The sequence below is a fragment of the Anabas testudineus genome, chromosome 18 (assembly GCF_900324465.2).
Source record: "Anabas testudineus chromosome 18, fAnaTes1.2, whole genome shotgun sequence".
In the NCBI taxonomy this organism is placed as follows: Eukaryota; Metazoa; Chordata; class Actinopteri; order Anabantiformes; family Anabantidae; genus Anabas; species Anabas testudineus.
Window position 1 is genome coordinate 21,131,573 of NC_046627.1, and position 26,814 is coordinate 21,158,386.

General features: G+C 38.9%; 1 protein-coding gene and 1 pseudogene across 1 annotated transcript in view; one reads left to right on the forward strand and one right to left on the reverse strand.

Moving 5' to 3' along the window:
• Positions 1-26,814, forward strand: part of LOC117153014 (basement membrane-specific heparan sulfate proteoglycan core protein-like) — a 328,715-nt gene that overhangs the window by 262,453 nt on the left and 39,448 nt on the right. Inside the window, exons 28-29 of the mRNA XM_033326552.1 lie at positions 13,893-14,156; positions 14,262-14,527. Of these exons, the coding sequence (XP_033182443.1) occupies positions 13,893-14,156; positions 14,262-14,527 (530 nt within the window). The remainder of the gene's footprint in view (positions 1-13,892; positions 14,157-14,261; positions 14,528-26,814) is intronic.
• LOC113157401 lies at positions 188-2,649 on the reverse strand (annotated as a pseudogene).

Genomic DNA, 26,814 nt, shown 5'->3' on the forward strand with positions numbered 1-26,814 from the left:
TCTGTGAACCTGAAGATAAATATTAAAACAGTACAAACTGGTACTTCCAGTAAAAAACACGTGGTTTTATTTGACTTTGTTTTATTGATTGATTTATTGGTAATATTGGTGATGCTACATTTAAAATGAATCTGAGGAGTAAAAAGTTCTAAAACACAAGAATAAAACATCCTGAATATCACAGATCTGTAGTCAAACTGTTTATTATCACATTACTGATACAACTGGACAGTTACTAATAGGCTGAGTAAAAATACTGTTGTCGTCATTAGACTGTCTTTGTTTTTTATTTCCTTGGCTGATTCTCTACGTTCATGGCTGTAGTAGTAACAGTACTGCAAACATTACTGCATTGAAACCAAACTACTCCCTGCAGCTAATAGTTCTGACGCTGCAACAAAAAGAAAAAACAACCTGAGTGTTCAGAGGAAATAATGTTTGAACTTCTTCAAGTGTAGAAACAGTGGTTTCCTCTTTGCTTTGCTCAGCAGTGTGAACTACAGGTCCAGAGGATTTTAGGTACTAATGACGTTCCTGCTGCTGTGGAAACTGAATCCTCTCTCTGTGTTTCCATCCTGCTGCTGTGTTACAGCTACAGTTATTTAATAAATGTGTTTGTTCAGAGTGAAACAGTCTGAAAGTCGCTGTGTTGAAGGATAATGTGTAGAAAGGTTCAGTTTAACCTGCTTATATTCAGTAATGTATCAACACTTCACAGCTTTCAGTTTAGGAAATGACAGAAGCACCATGATGACGTGTAGTGAAGTTAAACAGCAGGTAGGTACCGACAGGAGTTCAGGTGGCCTGGAGCAGGTTCTGGTAAACCATCAGACAACTCCGGGACCAGAACTTGGTCCAAGCTGTCCAGCAGAGGAGAACACTGACATTGACTGAGGATTTCCTTCAGGAAGTGGAATAAACCAGACTAATGTGTTCTCTGAGGAGGAGGTAGAATCTGAAAACTTGGGGGATGCTTCACTTATACTGGATCTCTGTAGAGGTCTGAGAGGTAGTGAAGAAACTCCTCAGCACCAGCACTGGAGGAGTTTTACCCTGAGGTACTGAAGGCTCTGGATGTTACTGATGCATTTACAGAAGGTTGTAAAAACCACACCAGGAATGTTCAGTGCTTCAACAATCTGTTCAAGAGTCATTGTTTCTGAGTCAGAGTCAAGTCTGGGGTCATGTAGGAACCAGCTGTGAGTCCAGCTGCTACCTCGAGGGTCCGTCCCATCAGGTAGCTCATCATCTGCATCAGCCAATCAGCTGCACTCGTTTCCTTTGACGAGGAAGAAGGTTCCAGCTGCCACACCGAGCAGACCAACAGTCAGACCCAGTCCACAAAACACTGCAGGTCCAACACTGGGCTGCTGCTCCTCCACCTCTGGACACAGGAAACACAGAAACTGGTTACAGAACTGATCAGTTGTAGTTTTGTCTCTTTAAATAAAGTTTCTCACCCCAGATCCTGGTCAGTGGTTGGTTCAGGGCTGGATGTTCCACTGAACAGCTGTAGATGTCTCCCTGCTCGGGGACGAACTGGAGTCTGGAGATCTGGGTGAAGGAACCGTCTCTGCTGGGGTGGGGAACGTTGATGCTTGTTCCTTCAGTCGTGTTCCGTCCGTTCTTGGTCCAGGAGACTTTGACAGGAGCAGGATAGAAACCAGTCACGTAACAGATCAGGGTGTTCTTCTCTCCGAGTTCCACATGGTCTCTGGTGTAGATGAGCAGACTGGAAGGAGGATCTGGACAGAAACAGGTCCAGGATCTCACCAATCAACCGGTCACTTCGTCATTGTCTTAATAATCTTCATAGGTAATATGTATAACATTTAATTTGTGCACCTGCTCAGGTAAGAAGAGAACTACATCATTACCAGGTAACTGAAGGACTGGACCCAGACCTGTTTTTAAAATGACACTGAGCATGGCTTTGATGTTTGGAACTTCTCTGGTACAACAAAAAGTTAGATTATAGTGACACTGGTGAACTATGACCCCCAGCCCCCAGGCGATTTGTAGCTGTGGTCATGTTAATGTAGGTTCTCTAAGTGTGGATTAAATTTTTACAGCTGTTATAAAACTTCTCTGCCTCATTTCCTCAGTTCAGACGTCACAAGTTATATAGTTTGTTTCCATATGTTGGATTCATGTGTTTGTTTTATTTAATTTGAAGGTTTGAAAGTATTCAAATAAATTTCTCGTCACTGTTCTCCAGTGGGATCTCTGCCATGGCTTCACGCCTCAGTCCCAGGTTCCTCTTGCAGACTCTCTGACCTTCCAGAGCTTCTTCAAACATTCCTTCTGAGCGGCCGATATGATCTATGAAACTGGGCTGAGGCTCCTCTCCTCTGCTGTTGATGAAGTCTGCGTACCACGTCTCTTCATTGTCCAATCCGTACATCACCTCTCCATCAGTGTCCGAGCAGCCGTTGATGGCGAAGTCGTCGTGGAGAACTGAAAACAGAAGTTAATGTGCTGACATGCAGTCTACTGGTAAGGAAACCATACAAACTATTGAAATCTGACTGTGTGAGTTTAAATTCTGACCATCAGCAGAGACACAGAGGACACAGGAGAGTACGAAGACCAGCTCTGACACCTTCATCTTCATAAGCAGCAGATCTCTGTGACTGTGAAGAGAAACTGAAAGAAGCTGAAAAGAAGTGAAACAAATTCCACCTGAGCAGCCAATCACAGAACAGCCAATCACATGATGAGATCACATGATGTCATCAGTAACCAGGTAGATGTGGAAGCAGCTGTTCACACCTGGAGATGGACTATAGATGGAAAATACTGTCTAAGTCTTTTCAAAATAAATTTTACAAATTTAGAAATCATAAAATTACAATGAAGGTGAAACAGAGTGTTCAGTTCACTTCATTTATCCAGGTGAGGTTCTCTCTGATACAAGTTATGTCCAATTAAAACATTTCACTACTCATATTATCAGCTGGTTCCTGTTTCATTTCCAATTGAAAAACTCAGTTTTATTCAACATGTTAGAGGAGACAGAAGTGTTCTGACAGAATAACATGCATTTTAAAATAGAAACAAACCACGAACAAAGTCCCGTCTTACTACTGTATCTCAGACGGTCACTCACATAGTACTGTATTTACAGCATCTTCTAAATGCAGTTATATCATTTACTTCTTAGAACTGAGTTGTACACAGTGAAGTTTTTCAGAGTTTAGTTCATGACTCTGCTACATGATACAGTAGATTAAATAACATGACATCAACAGACAGAAGTCTCATATCACAACTAATAATCTTAGATTGTCTTTACAGTTTTCTTTGTTGTTGTTTCCTACTTCATAGTGTACTGTTCAAACAGCAGCTCCCTCTGGTGACCACATTTGGTGACACATCTGATTAGGGCTCAAATGATAAATGACACAGTATATTGATGTTTCCATATGTCCTGTTCTCTCTAGAGCTGCTGGAACAAGCTGTCGTTTGGCTTCATCCCAGTTGCAGCTTTACTCTTATTCTGTTTCCAAAGAGAGGACAGTTCCATACTGTCTCTTATCAATGGTGAAGATCAGGATTAGTCTGAAGATTTAGTGTCAATCATCACAATTCAAATCAAGTGTTGGATCATTTATTCCTAGAAACTGTAGAAAAGCTGTTTATGTGTCAAAAAGTAACTTATAGTTTGTAAGTATTAGATTAAATATCAGTAAATAAATGTAGCATCACTCTACGTCAGCTTCTTCTGCAGATGATCTCTGACTGAAACTTGTTACTGTTTGACTGTTTTCTAGATGCAGATATGATCCTGATGAGTCCTGTTCATCCTGTGACTGAGGGACAGTCTGTTTCTCTTGGCTGCAGATTGAAGACAGGACAAAAACTTTCCAACAACGTGTTTTTCTATCAAAATGACAAACTTCTCCAAAATGATACCAGAGTGGAGCTGATTATCTCTGCAGTGTCAAAGTCACATGAAGGTTTCTACAAATGTCAACACTCAGGAAAAGAGTCACCACAGAGTTGGATGACAGTGAAGAGTGAGTAAGACAAAAAATATTTATGCCTTGTCTTATTTAGTGGACTGCTGTCTGAGAGGTTGACTTTTCTCTTGAAACTGTACTTTCTTTGCTGAGGTTGTGACCACACACACCTACTCCTACTTCATTTAGTTTCAGGTGAATGCTCACACATGTCCTACTTATAATGTCAATATCTAGAACAACTTTAGTCCCAGACTTCTGAGCAAAGAGTAGGAGTCGTGTTCTTAACATGTTTATGGCTCCACACAGGCTGGAGCCTTATCTTCTAATCACAGCAAGTACAAGACATCAACAACAACATGATTTGTAGCAGTTCACCATCAGTTCTCTAACATTTCTCAGTGAAAGGAGTGGACACATGAAAAGAAAGAAACAGAGGTCATTGGTTTAATTGTCATTCATATAAACTTCTTTATTGATCCTCATGGGGAAATTGTAGTTGGAGTTCCTCCATGGTCGTTAGGAAAAATGTCGAGACTGTTAAGAAGGTCATGGGTTAATGTCAGAGACACAAGTCCCAAAGCTGACATACAGAGACAGACAAACATTGACACTCACGTTCACTCCTACTGGTCATTTAGAGTCACCAGTTAACCCACATGTCTTTAGATGTTGGGTGAATGGAGAACTGTGCTTCAGCAGTTTGTTGAAAGGCAAAGACGCGGCTTCCATTTAGTTAACAGAAAAAAAGACTGTCAGCATAAAATAACATATCAAATACTGTATGATGGAAGAACATATATAAAATGGAGACCAGTACTTTATTTAATTTCAATGAATCCCTGAAATATACAAACTAATGCAAAAAATAAAAATAAAATAAAATAACTGACAAGGCTCAACTTCATCTGCCGGCTCTATTTAAAAATATAAACAGGACACCACTCAAAAAGAAATGGAAGCTAAGTAACAGGAGGGCTAGATCTACAGCAGCAGCAGAGCCTTGTTTGCACATTCTGCTTCTATAAAACCCATTATCTCCAAATACAACGTATTCACTGACCATGGCACCATTTCCAATTACGTTGTTAACAAAATAGGAAAAAAAGTTTTGCTGCCACTGAAACTGACTTAACTTGAGTTAAACCCACACTGCAACTGATGTGTTCAGTATTAATATTATATTACATTTATATTGTTCTGTATTGTTTAAACATACACCTTTTTAGTATTGATGTTGTGGGAGCTGTCAGGACGTTTTGTATATTTACACAACTCTGAGAAGGAACAGGAACTGTGTTTGTGTGTTTAATCAACAATTGAGGTAACAACAAGGTCTGTCACATAGTTGTTGTCCAGGAATGTTTGGGGTGCTGTGTAAAATAGTGCAACAATAGCTTTCATTTTGACATCAAGCATAATGAAATAATACTTAGGAAATAAAGTCTGCGCACATTTCTCCACTGCTCTGCTCTTTACTACACATCAACTCTATTCATTGTCATTTTACTTAGTTGTATTCTATACAGGTGTATAAAGAGAAGTTAATCACCAGTAAAACAAGAAATGCATAAACAATATCATAAAAAATACTGTGTACATCTACTTTTAGACCTGTAACCTATGTAAAGTTTCTGATATATGGTTGTATTTGTAATTTTAGTCACTGATGTATGTAGGCAGGTATATTTGGTAATAAAGTGGCCTGTAAGGGGTGTATGGACAGTACCTCCCCATTATCCTATATAAAGACCATGGTTAAGAAAGACATTATGAATGGACACAGAGACATTTGGTGCTGTTTCAATTTCACAACAGAATGGATGATAGTGTTATTATAGGATTAAAGGGTATCAAATAAAAATATGTTTATGAACAAAGTCAGAAAACATGGTCACACAGCTTCAGTATCATATCAATTTATTTCTGTTTTCAGTCTTTATTAATGTGATTTTTGTTTGTGATGCATGAGGAGAGGTTCTTCATCAACAGAACAACACAAACCGAAGACATCATTAAAAACAATAATTATATTTAAACACCAGAGGGCGGAATTTACACAAACCCATTCATGTTGTGTCATGATAAATTAGATTAATATTCTCTATTCAGTAGTAACTGTTTTAATACATTATTTTTTTATATTCATTCTCTTGTTTTCTAAACACGTTTGTAATAAAGTGAACTGAACATTGTATGAAGTACAGATGTTGACTAGTCCACATAATTGAGATGAGAAAAGCCAAAGAACCTGCTTTATTACATGCATTTATTAATGTTTCAGATTATGACATATTACTTACAATAAACAAGACGACTCATTTAATGAAATGATTATTTTTGATATTTGTATTTATTTTACGTACATGCAGTATATATTGTATGTACAAACATACTATAAATATTCACACATATACATCATGTAAGACACACTATTTTCACAATGAAGGAAGTGCAGTGGACACTCTACAGTATTACATCCACAAATAAACAAAATGTTAAACCTGATGTTTGTAAAAATCATAATACTTCAATCTCCATACCATTACAGTTTGTCTGATTCTACAGTATATTTGTTTGCTACAGTTAAACTGATTGCAGAGTGTTATGTTTTGCGAAAGAGGGAAGGAAGCAGAGACTAAACATAGATAAAAAAACTGTGTCTCATTTGAACGAGAAACGTAACGTCTTTCTCACATGGTCCCTCCTGTTTTTTCCTGTTCTGCAGTTTTTAGTTAGCTTCTTAGTGGGTGTCATAAACTTGTGATGATAGATTCAAATGATATACTGTAGACAATGCCTAAATACCAACTATGTAACTGTGCTCCATTTAAAATCAGTATTAATTATAGTGGAGTCTGTATCTTTTATTATTACTATTTTACTTTGCTAAATGCAAAACATTACTGTGGTTTGCATGCAGTGAATGAGCAGCACAGTGTGCTTATTAACATAACCAGACCACAACGCAGTATCCAATGAGTTTAGAGCATCTCAAATCTGTTCTTTAAACAAATGTTTTATCCAGAAGAAAATCCTACTCATACATAAGCCTGTTACACATATTACAGAGCCTGTGTAAAAAAATATTGATTCCCTTAGTTACTCCATCCACAAAACTACCAAACAGTACTAAGTTTCTTGGACTCCACAGATCCACAGTAAGAGACACTGTTTACGACTTGAGAAGGTTTTGAGTCATGTTGAAAAACACTGAAAGAACTGCTGACCTCTCTCATCTCAGTAAAGGTCAGTTATCATGACTCCACTATCTGACAGAATATGGGTAAAAATGACATCAGTGGGAGATTGGCGAGGTGAAAACTTGATCTACAGCAACCTAGAAGAACATTAAGGCTTTTCAAAAATTTTACCACAACACTGGATGACCCTCAAACTATTTGAGAAAATGTCCTGTATGTCAAAAATTAAACAGTTTGAATAAGTGTAAATGGACAAGATGGACTGTGATACTATCTCAAACAGTGTGCTGAGATGATCTGAGACACATTTATCCACATCTGTTTTGTAGAGTAAAGACTAATGTGTCCTCATGAGTCTCTGACAAAGACATTACAGGAAAATACGTCATCAATAAACAGATGTTGATGATTTTAGCGCCAGTGAATAGAGACACAAAATCTGGACACAAGTGAGTAGATGTTGGAAGTGTGTATATCTGTACAGGTGTAAACCGTGATGTGTCTCAGCTGTCCACTTGTGATCCTATTATGACGCATCTTAATACCAGGTGTAAACAGGGTCTCTGGTTCACTTACCTGCCTGACACAAAATCAAACCTGCAGCCACGAATTAATTCATTCTGCCCTCTGCTCTCAGCTGCACACACCTGAGTTCAGTTTGTAACCTACACATCTCACACACTAGCTCGTTGTTACTGTGCTTCTCAGCTCGACCTTTCCACAGCCTTCTGCTTTTGCTTCTTCCTTCCTCTTTGTTGATCACACAGACCGCCTTCCTATTATAGTTTTTCTCATTTGCTTAAACAACTCTGTCCACTCTGACTTCACATTCACACATTTAACACACAGGCTGAAACAGGAAATCAACAAATGACCCAACAAACTGTTTCCAACTTCTCTTTACTCTGCTGAAGACTCACCTGTGAACCACTGTTGACCTGCTAATAGTTACCTGACTGTAGGACGTCTTATCTGCCACCAAACATGTCTCTAATCTGTTACATGAAAATAAATTTGTACTTTTACTTACTGTATTTATTTTGTGGTTCTCCATTTGAGTGCTCTGTTTTTCAAACACTTCAAAATAATGGTAAATTAACATATCAATAAATTTACATATTATTTTTGCATTTTATGCACAATGCAACTACACTGCCCGTCCAAAAAAGTCAACACTTGGATTTAACTAAGCAAATAGGTAAGAGGACAAATGTCAACTAGTCAAGTATTTCATCATGTTTCAGATCATGATGTCTACTAATAACAGAACATCTGCTTAGTTTCCAGGTTGTTATGAATCCTGATGAACCAGATTTTACTACAGGTGCAGCAAAGTGTATGTGAGTGTTACTGTGGTGATTGTTGTTGTGTCCATGAATCTGTGTCTCTGTGCTCACTTTGTAACTTTTTTGTTTTTGACCTTTCTTCTTCCACTATGTGCTTTTATTCCAGGCAGCACTACCATCATGTGTCACAATATCCAGTTTCAACACATCAGCAGCAACAACCTCAGTTACTGAAAGAGTTCTGAATATGAATGAATGAATATTTCTACTCCTTACATCCTGGTTATCTGTTCTGCAAGTAAGTGTCATGTTCTGCTTACAAAAACCAGGATCTGACAAACCTGGAGGCACTTAGACTTAGACTTAGAAACCATGATACTGTGGTGTGTAAACACCTTATCCTGGCTTCTGAACCTTCTCTCTGCTCCATAACGTCGTGGCTGAGATGGTGAGAAACAGACAAACCTGCAGTCAGACAATCACAAATCTAAATCCTGTTGATTTAAAGTAGGACATGAAAAACCAGGTCTGTGGATCATTAATGAAAGTGAGTTTAGCTCAGTGCATATTGAAAAATCCTACCAGTGGCTGGACAAAGCTGGATTGAAGGACAGCACAGAGACACTCATCATGGCAGCACAGGAACAAGCTCTAAGTATGAGATCAATAGAGGTTGAGGTCTATCACTCCAGAGAAGACCCTATGTGCAGACTGTGTGAAGAGGCCCCTGCAACAATCCAGCACCTAACAGCAGGGTGCAAGATACTGAAGTAGTCATATAGTGCAGTCTTAGGAACAGCTGAGATACTGTATGTTTGTTTTACATTTGTATAAGGACAGTGGACACTACACAGTATAACACGACTTATTGTCTATAATACTACAGTTTTATCTGATTTTATATTTGTTTTATTAATTTTTTTTGTTTTTCTGTGTCTCTTTTCAAATACAGTTCATATTAACAGTAACTGGACACAAAGTGTGAACATGTTTTCACACATTTTCTGTAGTCAAACTAAATACAGACATGTTAGTTTGATAAGTGACGTCTTTTTCACACAGTTTTTTCCCTGATTCAAAGTGAACAGAGTTCTCAGAAACACAGAGACAGAGTCAGTACTAAATGTGACGATGTGATACTTGCTCTGGATGCTGAAGATATTCTGTGAGTACACGACTTTCTCTGTTTGAATGATACAATTGACGGAAAATATTAATAGTGAGAAGAGCAGAGAGTCAGGAGTTTGTCCAGTTTCTCAGTTTGGAGGACTGTGGTAACACTCTACTGGACCGCTTAGTTTTCTACATGTACATATATTCACAATCAGTGTATTCAGGCTGAGCTACCATCATGTAGATATGTCAACTATGAGATTAGAAACTTGTGGATATGTAGAGAGATTATGAGGAGATTTCAAATCTCTTATTTTATGTCATTCCATTCATTTGAAAGTGTCATTGAAATTCTCAGAAATAAGGTTTTTGAAATATTTGTCACCTCTAATCTTCTCAATAACTACATTTATCGTATAATAGTATATTATATATTACATTATAAGTATGTTATAATGTGATCAGTGAAACATTCAATCCAATAAATGAATCAGTACAGTCTTCATCGCCACTTTATTAACAATGCATCACCTGCTTTTTAAATTGACTAATATGTTTTTGTTGGTAGCAGATAAATGAACATGTGAATAAAGGAGCTGTAGGTGAAGTTAAGCAAGTTTCTGAGATCAAACCTGTAAAATCTGATTACTCTGGTTTAAAAGGTTAAAGGTTTTTATTGTAGAGCAAATCATATTTTTAATATTTACATGTTTTTTTTCACTGTAAATCTAAAGTTTGCATCAGTTGTAGAATGTGTCAGGAGTAAATATAGTCAGCAGGAAAAGTTTGTTCCTGTTTGTTTCTGGCGTCAGACAAACTTCAAGCTCAAGAAGTCATCTCGGTCTCTGCTGTTAGAAGAAATTGAGGTGATTTAATTCAGTGGTAGAAATGGTACAAACCTTTGAGTCAGATTTAAACTATGACCATGTGTCTGTCTGCAGTGGAGCAGAGGAAGTGTCAGTATGTTAAAGTACACTGTGGTCAAACTCAGAAACACAGACAAGTTGAGAGAAGAATGAAATGTAACTCTGTTTTCACAGAGTTTCTCTTCATTTGCTGCAGTTTGAAGAATTTCTCCCAGAGTCAGTGTTGGATGTGAGGATGGGACACACTTTTCTCTGTGTGCTGCAGTTTTTCTGTGAGTAAATCACTGATTGATGGAACAAATGAGAGAAAATGTTGTAGTGAGGACGGTGAAGATTCATCATCCAGGTGAAGTTATCTGGAAGTTGAGTCATGGGGACTTGTCTTCCTTCTTGTTAGATTAAATGTTTCACTATTCATCAAGTAGCTTCTTCAGTCTGAAGATAGTTGGTTAGAGACACAAATTTATTCTCCAGGTTTGGTTTCACTTCACCCCTGGTCTGAATAGACTCGTTAGGTGTAACAATAGTAGGAGACGTGGAGGATGTAATGGTCAGACCTCTCCTAACCCCTTCTACCCCCTAAGACACTCCACACTAGCTCCCTGGGTGCTGTATGTAGCTGCCAACAGGTTAAATGCAGAGGACACATTTCAATGTGACATATGACAAATAAAGGTTTCTTCTTCTTCTTCTTCTTTTCCTCTTGATGTGCTAAGTTTCAGTCTTTATTTCAGTGCTGAACACAATCGTCTCCTCTGGACATGCTCAAGGTAAATGTTCACTTCTCTTCCTCTTTTTTTAATGAATTACCATTAATCTCTCTTCTCTGAGTAGTTCTTGTCATGATCCTGGTTCCTCTTCCTGTTTCGTGCTGTTATTTTGCTCCACTTCTGGTTTCTTTCAGTTCCCTCTGTCTTCAGCTTTACTTAATCACCCCTCATGGTTTGCACCTGTTCTCTCCTGCTGTTATTCACCTGATCAGCTCCACCTGTTTTGACTCTATACTATTCTCCCGTCAGTCGTGCTGTTTGTATCCCAGTCTAGTTTCTTCTTTGTGTCTGTTTCCTGGCCATGTTTTGACCTTTCGTGTTCTAAGACTGTGAGTTTTTGACTGCACCTGAGCAGTGATTTTCTGTTGTTGTTTTTAACCTTGTCCTTTACCACGTTTTCTAATGGTGGGCAAATGAAGCCTCATGAAGCACTGAGGCTTTCCTAACAATTGTGTTGAAAAAGGTTCAAAGCTTCAAGGCCACAGATATGGTGACGTCTGTTGGTCAACTAGAGCCAAAGCAACCTCTGAAGGGCATGACTGAAGCTCTGGCACTGTTTCAATCCCATGACAGCAATAAAAGTTCAGAAAAGTCTGTGTGGTCATTCAAGTGTTTTGTTCATTCATACCAAATAATGATTATATAGTCATTACAATAAAATATGCAGATGCACAACAAGAAGAAAACGCATTCCACATTAACCCAAAGAATCAATGCAAATTATAACATGGGTTAAATGTTGGTTAAGAGTTTATCAGGGTTTATTATCCCTGACAGGATCAGAGATCTTTCCTACTCTGCAAATAATCAGTGTTTGAATTCAGAAACATCGTTTATTTTTTTGTGTGTTTTTATAGAAAACCTTTAAAGATAATAGTTTGTCAGTTAAGGACTTTTATGGTTGATTTGAAAGGATTATTTACAGAAGCAGAAGCAGTTAGTTGTCTTGACAGGTTTTTATTGAGAAATGTAATTTTTTCTACTGTTGCAGGCTTCAGTCGGCTCATGCCTGACACGCAAGTGTGGCAGTGTTAAAATGATCCCAAACTCTAGAACATCTCTTTTTAGTGGTACTCGCCATGACAGTTGCCAAAATACTCTCACTGTCCAAATCTCTATGTCCTCACAACCTCATATGAAGCATAATGATGCATCTTAAATAGCTGGTTTGACACCAAACACTCAAATCTGTAAAATCTGTCTCGCTGTCACTGGATCAGAATGTATTGAAACACCATGAGCCAATGACACAAGCTGAAAGACTCTGAGCCAACAAGAAGCTTCGAAACATTTTGAAGGAACGAAGCGCGAAACGAAACAGCGATGACGTTCGAAGCTTCGAACGTCATCTGTCACGTGACACTGGTGTTTCGATACAAGCTCCGAAGCCTCTGTATCATTTGCCCATCACTAACGTTTTGTTACTTTGTTCTGAGAATTGTATTATCTCTTGTTTTCCACCATTTTACATTAATAGTAAATTTTGTATTATTACTGGCATTTAATTGGATCCTAAAACCTAAATTATGAAATTTTTCACAACTAATTCTTTATATTGATAGTCATTTAGTGTTTGTTTATTTTGGTTTTAGATGCTCTTTTGACCCTTGAGCCAAACTGGTCCAGTTTATTTACTGGAGAGTCTGTGACCTTCATATGTGACATGAAGGAAGGAAAAGACACCGACTGGGAATACAGATGGAGGAAAGATGGTGGAGAGTTTGTTCGGAACAATTCATGTTACACAATAGAAACTATTTCTACAGTCCACAGTGGTCAATACCAGTGCTTTGGTTTCCACAGGAGCTTAAATCGTAGAAAAAACAGTAAAATAACCTCCTTAATTGTATCAGGTGAGTAGCAGATTTTATTTTGAAGAATATGCAAGTTAAATGTGAACCACTGTATTTTAGTTTTTGACTTTTCTCTCAGAATACATGGTGTTAGCTGTTCCTAAACTCAGACACTGTAATCCAACATGATTGCACCATGCTGTATGTGCTTTATGTCGGTGAAGATTCTCAGTCGTCCAGGGGAAGTTATTTGAAAGTTGAGTCATGGCAACTGGACTAACTTTAGTTAGTTGAATCAGTTCACACCTGCACCAGGTTGGACACACTTAACGACCCATTTTGGTGTTAGGAGGGGGTGGGCAGAGGTGTGACCATTACATCCTTCACATCTCCCCAAGCTTTTCACCTAACAAGCCTATTCAGGGCAAGGAAGTGAAACCAGTCTTGGAGCATAAATTTGTGGCCTTCAACCAACTATCTTCAGACTAAAGAAGCTACTTGGATGAGTAGCGAAACGTTTCAACTAACTAAAGGAAGTCCAGTTGCTATGACTCAACTTTCATAATGTATGTGCTTTAGTGTATAGTGTGAGATACTGAGGAGAATATCTGAAGAAATACTTTTTTTAAAAAGGAAATTACCCAACCTCAAACTGTTTCATTTAATATTTGTTGCCTTTTATGAAATGAGCAAAACAAAAAAAAAAAATAAATGCAAGTCTTTAGAAAAGTAAAGAATTCAGAGTGATGTGGAAATGGTTTAAACACAGAGGGTCTTGTATGTTTTACAGATTGTAAAACCCATTAAAGAAAAATGATAAAACTGATTGGATCTCAAAGTTGTTTTCATGTTTAGATTCAAAACTACACATTTAATGATTTGTTTCTTTATTTAAACAGATAAACCCAAAGCCAAACTGACAGCAGGTTCAACAATCATACCAGTAGGAGGCAGAGTGACACTGAGCTGCTCTGTGGACGACTCTGATGGTTGGAAATATGACTGGTTCAGACGAACCTCAAACTCTAATGAAGCTCGGGTTGTTGGTGAAGAAAACAGAGATATCAGAGTCTCACAAGGAGGAATCTACAGGTGCAGAGGAAGAAGAGGAAAACCAGTTTACTACACTGATTACAGTGATGAGGTCACTGTTGAGATAACTGGTGAGTTTAGTTCCTGTGTTTCTAATATTTCAACACATCTGTCGGGACATTTTACACCAATCAAGTTAATTGAGTTAATTCAATATTTCTATTTGTGTCTCTCAGTTTCCACTTCTGTCTCTGTGACTCTACAACCTGGCTGGTCTCAGATCTTCAGTGGAGAGAAGATCACTGTCAGATGTGAGATCCAGGGAGGAGACACTGAGTGGGATTATGAATGGAAAACACCTCAGTCAACTTCACATCAGACACATGTTAATTACTGGACTCTCAGTGTTTCTGAGTCCAGCAGTGGAAACTACATGTGTAGGGGCAGAAACAGAAGAGACTCCTATTCTTCAACACAGTGGAGTAAAACCTTCACACTGACTGTATCAGGTCAGTTTGATATTTTTATATATTCTGAAATACAATACTTCACATTTACAATTAGAATTTGTAGTAGTTTTCTTTGTATTCATTGTATATTATATATAAGACCACACTGAACTCTTGGAGATCACTTACTTGTTGTGTTTCCTTATTCTAAAATGTGCTGTAAAGTTTCCCTGTTGGGTTGTTGTTTATTTAGGTTTGGATCAGTTTGTTCACTGACTGGTCATGATAAAATTAGCTGAGATCGTTGAATGAGATGTTTTGTTTTATCAAGTTATTTAGGTTATTAATAATTGCAGGAACAATAAGTAAATATTTGTTATATTTATTCAAACCTCCACAGGAGAGAAACCAAAGCCACAGCTCAGTGCTGATGACAGAGTCATTCCAGTAGGGGGCAGTGTGACTCTGAGCTGCTCTGTGAATCCATCATCTGGTTGGAAATATTACTGGTACAGAGGAGATCAATCCTCTGAACTCCTGATCAGACATGATGATGTTTTCAAGTCAAATGGACAAATCAGTGTCTCACAGGAAGGACAGTACTGGTGCAGAGGAGGAAGAGGAGAACCAGTTTACCACACAGAGAACAGTGATCCAGTGAGAATCAACAAAAATGGTGAGTTTGGGGAAAAAATGTCCTTGAAATACAAAATACAGATAAAACTGTATTAATGAAGTCTAATTAACAATCTGCTGATTTAGCCCGTTTGTAACTTTTTATTTTTCTCTGGTGACACTTTGGGACACCAGAGAACAAGAACAGTCCCAAACAAGGTGGTTGTGACTCTGTAAATGAAAAGACATTTAGCAACAACCTACACTGTATTTCAACTCACTCACTGCTACATGTACATGAATATTTAGACATAGAACAGAGTAAATCACCATAAAATACAACTCTAAACTTATTTCAATATTAATTTCAACAAAGTAACTCTGTTTACTGTTTGTGTTTTTCTGTTTCATTATGAATGCCTTAATGTATAAAACCATTTCTACTGCAAGAGACATATGTGGATGATGATGTATCATTAGTAGACTAAACAGTTCTGCAGTGTACTGGTCAGTCTGGATCAGGACAGTTCACTAATTCAGTCAACATCACTGGACACAGAGTTTTCATCACTTTTATCTTGTACTTGAATTATTTGATATTTGTAATATGAGGTTTTGATCTTTTTAGGAGACAAATATGAAAACAAACCATTTGATTCTTTATCCTGAAAACTCAGTCTAGGAAGTTACAGTCTATGTTCTGGTTTCACACTGGCTGCCAGCAACATCCTTTTTTTTTACTGTGTTAACATATTAAACATTCAACAAAGTTGTAATTTTAACCATCTGTATCATCACAGTGCTACATTTTATATGAATCATATAAAATTTAAATGTGTTATTTATTGTGATCATTGAAAACAAAGAATAACTCCCTCAAAAAAGGACTAATATTGCCATTGTTTAACATAGTCCACAACATACCAATCTAAATTCCCCCTCACAGGTGGTAGGTTATAGTACAGTCCAATGAGCCTCTTCCTGTGTAAAATAGGTCTGTATTCAGGGCCGCGTCCTTTGAAGACGACCAGCAGCAGCTAGTCTCGGCAACCTCTGCACTGGTAACTCAAAATAATATATATTAACACAGGCAAGAATTGTTAAACATAAGTACTACAAATAGAAACTAATGTACTGGCAACGAAACTAAATAAAGTATATTAAATAAACTTTGACTGTTTTCTTTCTTTACCTTCTAAATGTACAAACTTAATCTTTCTAAATGTATAAACTGAATATGGTGATTAAAGTATATAAATCTAAACCAATACATGAGGATTACCGACAGTTCACTTGTGTGGCAGCAAGTGCACCATCACAATGACATTATCCTGGTGAGTCCTGTCCTTCCTGTGACTGAGGGAACATCTGTGACTCTCGGCTGCAAGCTGAGGAGAGAAAATGTTGTTTCTAATGTGTTTTTCTATCAAAATGACAAACTCATCCAAAATGATACCAGAGTGGAGCTGATTATCTCTGCAGTGTTAAAGTCAGACCAAGGTTTTTATAGATGTGAAGTTCAAACAGACACGTGGATTAGAACATTAACATCACCACAGAGCTGGATGGCAGTAAAATGTGAGTATGATTGAAATAACTTCTGAACTGTTTTACAGTGTGAGGTAGAAAAGTCATCACTGAATCAGAAGTTGGATTAATTTCAGTTGATTTAACATTATTAGTGTTTACAATACAACAAGTCCTCCAGCTTTAACACCCATATGTCTCTTGCAGTAGAAATGGTTTTATACATTAAGGCGTTCACAATGAAACAGAAAAACACAAACAGTAAACAGAGTTACTTTGTAGAAATTCATATTGAAATAAGTTTAGACTTTTATGGTGATTTACTTTGAGTGAGTTGAAATACAGTGTAGGTTGTTGCTAAATGTCTTTTCATTTATCCTCTCTTTGTCCTGGATGAAAGTCTTCTGTTTGATACCAAGACTTGATGTGACCTTGACTTTCTGTTGTTGTAAAACACTCTGCTTGCACAGAAATGCTACTTATTCTTTACAGTGACATCTATGACTTTATTTCCAGTGTCACTGGTCGTTGGGTTGGTTTGTGGCATTTTACTGATTTTTCTCCTGCTGCTGCTTTGTTGCTGCAGAAAGTCAAAAGGTGAAATGTTTTACTTCTTATATTTGATGACAGTCAAAACTGTTGATCGGAGAATTATATTCTGATATATTTACTGTAGCAACAATGGAATTGTGTAAAATGTAGTAGAATATATTAAGCAACATCAAATGTGTTTTCACAGGTTCCTGCTTCATCAGGTTGGTACAACTCTCTCTTTATTTTGAACAGAACAACAGTACATTACATGTTCCTCCTGTAGGTGATACTTCTGTTTATGAATTAATCAAAAGCTCTGAAGGCACTGAAAATGGTACAGTATAGTAAGTTTGTCTATATTTGGGATGAATTGTATTTCACATATACTGATTGTACCGAGAGCTTGGCTTATGATTGGCAGAGTATGAGGTTTGAAAGAGGAATTGTAAGCATTGGGGGGGGGGGGGTTACTTTGTGAGTGGTAGAGAATAAAGTATGAATGGAGGACTGGAGGCATGGAGAGTATTTTGTACTTTGTGCAGACTGGAAGGTTTGTGCTGTGACTTGTGAGGTTAGGGACTTGGAGCTCAGCTGCTACTCCAAGATTCTCTTCAACTTCATCGTAAACCTTTACTCGAGCTCTTTCAATGTTAAGTTTCTTTACTTCTTCTAGTCCTGCAAGCTTTCTGCGTTTGTCTTGTATTGCTTGTTGTCTAGCTAAGTTCTCTGATTTAAACTGTGCCAGCCATTGATTGTTTTTAGCTTTCAGCCTTTGGAGTTCTGTTGCTTCACTCTCGTATTCCTCCAATACTGCCAAGACCTCCTCAGATGCAGCAGTGTCAGCCACAGCCTCCATTCTCTTGGATGCTAGAATGGGTAGAACCACATCTTGATCGATGGGACAGTGGTTCTGATACAGAACCTGTGGAATCTAAGATTGATCCAACATCAGGCCAAGGTTCTTTGTTTGTATCTACTTTGTGTAAGTGAAAGGTACAGTTTGAATAGCCAGGAAAATTGATATAGTTGTGAGTTTCTTGACAAGTGTGTAGGGATCTTCACAGTTAAAGTATAGATTGTATTGAAGAGACTGTCTGCATTTGAGTTTATTAAAGGTTTAAGTTAACCTAAATCTAAATTTCAGAAGAAATAAGAACAATTAAAATTTACTTGACACAAATGAAGTATAAACCTTAATCACAGTTGAATTGGGCTCAGAAAGGCATTAAATCACTTAACAACCTAACAAAATGTTCTGATATTAGTATCGTACCCCTTTAGACTTCACTCAAGGTGCTCTTTGAAATTCTTTAGAAACTTGTAGTTTTACTTATGTCACTTTACTTTAACATTTACTGAAATTGTTGAACTTACTAACATTAACTATTTGACCAAGGTACCCTTGAAACCTTGCCAAAACATAAACGTATGCACATTGAATTTATCTCCTCGGTGAGCACAGTATGCATAGTTAATAGAGCCGAGCCTTTATTTTAAACGGAATCACTTCTCACACAACCTTACTTAATGGTTATGGTAGAGCTCTTCTTGGTTTTGGTCTGAAAATGTACGCTTTATGGGTGTTTATTGCTTTCCTTCTCCAATTTCTTAGTCACGTCGTGAGAACTTTTTGTGAACAGTACGCAGTGCATTAGTAGCTTACACAGCACCTAGCAGGTCCAAACAAAAAATAGAGGCACTTTGAACACATTAAACAAAGTATATGAACAAATACCTTGTTGACTGCTTGTCATGAAAAGTGGTCCATAAATCTTTGAGTTTCTTTGACTGTCTTTGGCTTCAGATGTAGATACCTTCTGCACACCTGCAGTCCATGGAGCGCTATCTTCCTTAGCTTGCTCCCGCTAAACCTCTAGAGTGTCGCAAGACGCACAGCTTTACATCTTAATCTTTATTAACCACATCAGAGCATGAGTTTAATGTACATTATATAACAACAAATTACCTATTGTGAAATTTGCACTTTAATATAAACTTCATATTCTTGTAAGCAAGTAAGAAACAACACGGCACATTACCACAAAGTAACAAGTTAACATGAAAAGGCACAGAGACAAAGTATCAAAACATGTCAGGAATCACTGGTAATACAAATGTACTAGGTAACAGCAGAACTAGAAAGTCAAAGAGCAAAAATAAAGGCAGTAACAAAGACGTCAAAGTAAACCAGGAAAGTAACAACTAAAAATCACTGCAGAATTTGCTGGAAAACACTCACTAGGCAGAGGTACAAGGTCTGTAGTCAAGGAGCTGATCAGAGAGACATCAAAGAGCCAAAACACAGGGTAGACTAGATCCACTAAAGGGCAAGATCCAAAGACTAACAAGGGACAGCACAAGGTTAGAGACGAGGCAAAAACGGCAAGAAACAAGAGTAGAAACAGGGCAATAGCTAAAGCTACAGACAAAGGTAGGGATGAAGCTAGAGACAAGGGGACGAGGCTAGAGAGACAGGTATGAATTGGACCTGATCTTTCTGGGGATGGATAAAAGAGCAGCTTGATAAATAGAAGACAGGTTGTGTCTAAGTCCACCATCTCTGTTGAGTGAAGAGTGGTGTTGATTTGCACATGCAAGGCTTCCCTCGCAGCTCTCTTAAAGTGTTCTTTGTTCTTAAGATGAATCTGGAAGTTTAGTCATGGCAACTGGACTTCCTTTAGTTAGGTGAAACGTTTCGCTACTCATCCAAGTAGCTTCTTCAGTCTGAAGATAGTTGGTTAGAGGCCGCAAATTTATGCTCCAAGGCTGGTTTCACTCCACCCCTTGCCCTGAATAGGCTCGTTAGGTGAAACAAAGGATGGGGGGGATGTGAAGGATGTAATGATCACACCTCAGCCCACCCCCTCGTAACACCTAAATGGGTCGTTAAGTGTGTCCAACCTGGTGCAGGTGTGAACTGTTTCTGGCCTTTTTGGGGATAGATGAAAGGGCAGCATGATAAATAGAAGACAGGTTGTGTCTAAGTCCTCCACCTCTGTTGAGAGAGGGAGTGTTGATTTGCACATGCACGGCTTCCCTCACCCCTCTCTCAAACCACTTGTCCTCTTTGTCCAATATTTGAACGTCACAGTCCTTAAATGAGTGTCCTTTATCCTTAAGATGAAGGTACACAGCTGATTCAGGACCTGAGGTGTTACTCCTCCTGTGCTGTGCCATCCTCCTGTGTAGCGGCTGTTTGGTTTCTCCAATGTACAGTTCAGGGCATTCCTCACTGCATTGGACCGCATACACTATATTGCTCATCTTGTGTTTTGGAGTCCGATCTTTGGGATGTACAAGTTTCTGTCTGAGTGTGTTAGTGGGTTTGAAATAGACAGGGATGTTGTGTTTTCTGAAAATCCTCTTCAGCTTATCTGAAACCCCAGCCATGTAAGGTATGACCAGGTTTTTGCGTAGGACCTGAGACTCCGACTGTTCCCTTGTTCTTTTCCTGGAACAGGTTCCTGCTTTGTTAAAGGCCCACTTGGGATATCCACAAGTCCTGAGCGCTGTCTTCAGATGCCTGTCTTGAAGACAGGCACCTTTAACAAAGCAGGAACCTGTTCCAGGAAAAGAACAAGGGAACAGTCGGAGTCTCAGGTCCTACGCAAAAACCTGGTCATACCTTACATTAAGGATAAAGGACACTCATTTGAGGACTGTGACGTTAAAATATTGGACAAAGAGGACAAGTGGTTTGAGAGAGGGGTGAGGGAAGCCGTGCATGTGCAAATCAACACTCCCTCTCTCAACAGAGGTGGAGGACTTAGACACAACCTGTCTTCTATCTATCATGCTGCCCTTTCATCTACCCCCAAAAAGGCCAGAAACAGTTCACACCTGCACCAGGTTGGACACACTTAACGACCCATTTAGGTGTTACGAGGGGGTGGGCTGAGGTGTGATCATTACATCCTTCACATCCCCCCCATCCTTTGTTTCACCTAACGAGCCTATTCAGGGCAAGGGGTGGAGTGAAACCAGCCTTGGAGCATAAATTTGCGGCCTCTAACCAACTATCTTCAGACTGAAGAAGCTACTTGGATGAGTAGCGAAACGTTTCACCTAACTAAAGGAAGTCCAGTTGCCATGACTAAACTTCCAGATAACTTCACCTGGACGACTGAGAATCTTCACCGACTTCTTAAGATGAAGGTGAGTAACACCTCAGGACCTGGATCAGCTGTGTACTTTCAGAGAGGGGTGAGGGAAGCCTTGCATGTGCAAGTCAACACCCCCTTACTAAACTGAGGTGGTGGCCTTGGACGCTATTTATCATGCTGCTTTTCCATCAATCCCCTGAAAGATCGTTCCCAATTCACACCTGCTCCAGGTTGGACACACTTAATGACCCACTTTGCGTTAAGAAGGGTTCACAGCTATGACTATTACATCCTCACATTCTCCCCTTCCAAGCACACGGAGCATTGAAGGAGTAGCAGAATGATTCATCCTAACAAGAAGGAAGTTGCCATGACTCAACTTCCAAATTGTTAGCTGTTCAAACTATTGTAAAAAACTGTTGAGCACAGCAACTCTTGCGTGTGTAAAGAACAAGTGAAGTCTTCTCTTTTGGCTACAGAACAGGCCGTTTATTCTTCATAGGAACGTTATCGTCGGCTCTATACATCCGACATAGGTCACAACAGTCACTCACACACACGTGTACCGTAAACCGGTAATAACGTCGCACATCACATCCTCATCACTACCGTAAACAACGAGTAAGAGCGCACATAATACACATACTAGTCTCAACACCCCCACTCGCTCTTAGCTCAGAAACTTAGTTCTTAAAACATTTCAATGATAACCCATTACCTTTGTCATGTGGTACATTACAGATATTCTCAAGTACCGAACATGTCTTCAGCAAACATTGTCAACTTCAGCTTAGTGGCTAGTTTTGTCATTATGTCAGCAACCATCTTGTCAGTTGGGCAGTACTCCAGAATGACTTTGCCACTGTTTACAGTTTCCCTTATGAAATGGTACTTGATGTCAAGGTGTTTGCACCTCTGCCTGTTAACTGGGTTTTTGGCTAGTGCTATAGTCCCTTGATTATCTTCATACACCCTGGTCTTTGTGTATTGGTATGAATCAATCCCTGTAAGTAGTTGTTCCAGATGAACACTCTCCTGTATAGCTGATGCTAAGGATATATATTCTGCCTCACAAGTAGATAATGCTACTGTTGGTTGTTTCCTTGTTTTCCATGCAATCAGACCACTGCCTTTGCTCAGACTGATGCAATATCCTGACGTGCTGCGTCTGTCTGTAGCATCTGATGCCCAGTCAGCGTCACTGTACACTTTGAGTCCTAATTTCTCAGAGTTTCTCTTGAAGTGCAAACTGTGTTTTTCTGTACCTTTGAGATATCTGAACACGTGTTTCACTGTGTTCCAGTGTTCTTCTGTTGGTTCAGCAAAATACTGTGACAGTTTACTGACCACAAAACTCAGATCTGGTCTGGTGCAAGTGGACAAGTATATTAAACTTCCCACTGCCTCCCTGTACATTCTTGGGTCGTCTATTTTCTTTGCATTTTCTGTGAAGTCTAGTCTGAGTTCACATGGGGTTGCTCTAGGTTTACAGTTTTGCATGTTAAACCTGTTCAATATTTTTATCACATATTTTTCTTGTGACATCTTTACACTTTCCTCTGTCTGTTCAAAATCTATTCCTAAGAAATGTTTTAGCTTTCCCAGGTCTTTCATTTTGAACCTTTCAGTGAGTGTTTTCTTTATGTCTGTCAGTACATTTGTATTGTCTGCCGCTATGATCAGGTCATCTACCCATATTATTATGATTACTTTTCCATCACAGTTCTCTCTTGTATACACACAGTTGTCAGCTGGATTCTGTGTAAATCTGTTCTCAACTAAGCAGGTGTGTAACATAACATTCCAATTTCTCCCTGATTGTTTGAGACCATAAAGTGACTTCTGTAACTTACATACAAGTTTTTCACTTGTTTCTGACATCTTTTCATAACCTTTAGGTTGTTCCATGTATATCTCACAGTTGATTGGTGCATGTAGATAAGCAGTTTTAACATCCATCTGGTGTAAAACTAAATTTTCCTGAGCTGCCTTCTGCATGATCACTCTAACACTTGTCATATCAGCTGTGGGTGAAAATGTCTCTTCATAGTCAGTTCCTGATTTCTGACTGTAGCCTTTTGCTACGAACCTTGCTTTGTACTTTTCATGACCATTAATGTCTGTTTTTAGTGCGTAAACCCATCTTCCTCCCACTGTTCTTTTCCCGGGTGGTAACTGGGTGAGAGTGAAAGTCTCGTTCTCTTCCAGTGAGTTCATCTCCTCATCCATAGCCTTTTTCCACTGTTGTGAAACACTTGATGACATGGCTTCCTCATAGCTTTGAGGTATGTTACATATTAATCTGTAACAGGAATCAACACATGTTTGGATTTTGTCCTTGGAGTACTCAGTCTCAAATTCACATAGACGCACTGGTCTTTTCTTTGTTCTTGGTGGGTTCCTTCTGATTTCTTCCTCTGTGTTTTTATCCGGACACTTGGATTCACTTTGTTCTGGTAATACCTCACAAACATTATTTCTACCACTTGCTTCCATTTCATCACCTTTCTGGTTTTGAATCGTAGGATATACACTCTCATATTCAGTGTATGGTTCAGAAGTTTGTGTTTCTCTCTCTTTGGTTGTTTTAGTTGCAAACTTCACTAACCTGTGCTTCATTATGTTTTCTGTGTCTGGGTAGTACACCAGGTAAGCTGGACTGTTTTTATCATAGCCAATGAAAATGCCTTGATCACATCGAGAGTCTAATTTCCCACTCTTCTGCCTGTAAGCAAAACATGTAGATCCAAATTTTTGCATCTTGGATAGGTTTGGCTTCTTGCCTGTGAACAACTCGTAGGCTGTTTTCTTTGTTGATCAATCATAACACCTGTTTCTCACATAAGCTGATGTTTGCACGGCATAGTTCCACAACTTATTTGGTAGTCCACTCTCTATTAGTAAGCATCTACTCATCTCATGGAGGGTTCTCCAACTCCTCTCTGCTGTACCATTCTGGTGTGGTGAGTAAGGTGCAGATGTCTCATGTCTTATCCTGTTCTTTCTTAGCAACGTTTGGAACTCATGGCTTGTAAACTCAGTACCATTATCTGAACGGATGCATTTGACTTCCCCATAAGGTGCTATATCTGCCAAGAATTTTTCAGTAGCCTTTACTGTATCACTTTTGGATTTTAGGAAATACACCAACATAGTTCCTGAATAATCATCTGTGAAGGACTGACTATATCTGTACCCATCTATGCTTGGCGTCGGCATGGGGCCGGCTAAATCAGTGTGGACTAGCTCTAAGGGTTTCTTTGCCTTTGCATCTGGTTCTCTATTCCTTGACTGACTGAATTTCCCTTTAGTGCACACTTCACATAGCTCGTCTGACTTCTTGTTTCCCTTTATCTCCATCCCTCTCACTACACCTTGTAGTTTTTGTACATCTCCATAGTTACAATGACCTAGAATTTCATGCCAGGTTTGTATATCATGACATGCATTACATTGGTCAACATTTTCTTCTACAGTTGGCAAGTAATACAGATTCCCTGTTTCATGAATGTCAAACCTGCTGCCATCTTTGGTAATCATGTGATTGTCATCCCTTTTGAAGGTAATGGTTGCTCCTCCATTTGTTGCTCTTGCTACTGAGAAGATGTCTTGTGGATAGGAGGGCATGTAGAGTGTGTCTCGTAGCTGTGCTCTGTGCTGTCTCCCAGCGTCGTCCAGAAGGTAGATCACCGCTGTGCCTCTTCTCTCTGCTATTCCACTGCATTTTGTCCCATCGGCTAATTCTACAGAATGAGACTTCGGCTGGAATGAGCTGTCAAAGTTGGTGAACTTTCTGATGTCACTGACGATATGGGACGTTGCTCCTGCATCCACCATGATGCCTTTTAACTTTCTTGTACCTGCTGGTGTTTCTTTCTTTATGTGCTTGGCTTTGAAGAGGTGGTCTTGGCCTGTGTCTTGGTTCTCTGCTATCTTTCTAAAACCATCTCTTTCTCCCTTTTTCTTGCAAATGGACTCTGCGTGTGTGTTGCTTCTGCAGTGATTGCACCACACTTTTCTGGAACACTTTCTTGCCTTGTGTCCTTTTATTCCACACTTGTAGCAGGTTACATCTATGTCGTCATCTTTTCTGTTGTGTGACTTGGTGTTGGCTTTTCCATGCAGTGTCTTCATAACATTATCTGTTGTCTCTGTCACTCTCATTTTTTCTGATTCTTCATAAACTCGTAATCTTCTTTTGAAGTCTGCAAAAGTGACATTGTCCTCATTTTGTGTGACATGAACAGCTAGCGGCTTGAAGGAATCTGGTAGACCGCCTAGGACCATGGCTACGATTAGACCGTCACTCAATGTCTCACCAGCACTTCTTAAAGCTGTCATAATGTTTTCTACTCTTATGATATAGTCTGTGACACTCTCGGTTTCTGACATTCTTAGTTGGGTCAGAGACGTGTACAAATTTATTATCCGTGGCTTGCTTTTTCCACAGTAGTGTTCTTTTAGTATCTTCAGGGCTCCTCTACCATCATCACTGGCTTCATGTCTTATCAACGACAGGCTTCTATCGTCTATTAGCCTTATTAGTTCTGCATAGCAGTCTGCATTCTTCCGTGCATCTTCGGCTAATGCTTCAGCGTCAGCACCAGTAGGCTCATTTAGGATGGTGTCCTTTAGCTTTAACGCGTGTAAGTAGCCTAGAAATCTCGTTTCCCAAAGCTCATACTTATCTTCAGTGCCGTCGAAGAAAAGTTGGGGGGCCGTGACTCCGGTTGCTCTACTTGCCATTTCGCTAGCTCCGTCTTGCTAACTTAGCTTCTTAGTCGCGCGTAATGCGTCGCGCTAAAACTGTCAAAAAGAGTTTCTCAAAACATTCACTTATCTTCAACCCTGGGCCCATAACCTGTTGAGCACAGCAACTCTTGCGTGTGTAAAGAACAAGTGAAGTCTTCTCTTTTGGCTACAGAACAGGCCGTTTATTCTTCATAGGAACGTTATCGTCGGCTCTATACATCCGACATAGGTCACAACAGTCACTCACACACACGTGTACCGTAAACCGGTAATAACGTCGCACATCACATCCTCATCACTACCGTAAACAACGAGTAAGAGCGCACATAATACACATACTAGTCTCAACAAAAACTATTGTAAGAAGTTTCCTCTTCTGTCTTGTGAATTTAGTTTTTGTGCTTGTTTTTCATGATATACTTACACAACGGTGGTTAAAATAGTAGAAATCAGTGTTACCAGTGTCAAATGATTTAAACACATGTATTCTGAACTTTATTTACAGGAAATTCAAGTCCTTCAGCAGAATATGAAAATCTTTATTCTGAAGTCAAACCAGGATCATCTCTTGGTAATAATCCAGTAATTATATGATGTTTATATTGGGATTTATCTGTAATAATTTATGTGACAGATAATGAAGTTGGTTAGAAGTGGAGGTAAATCAATAATTTAATCTTCATTTAATCTGCATTTCTTTAACTTCTGTTTTCTCTCCAGATGAATAAAAAGATCTGTGTCAACAAACCACTGATGACAACATCAGAACAAATACGTGTTTGATAAGATTTGCAGCTTTTAGAACTGTT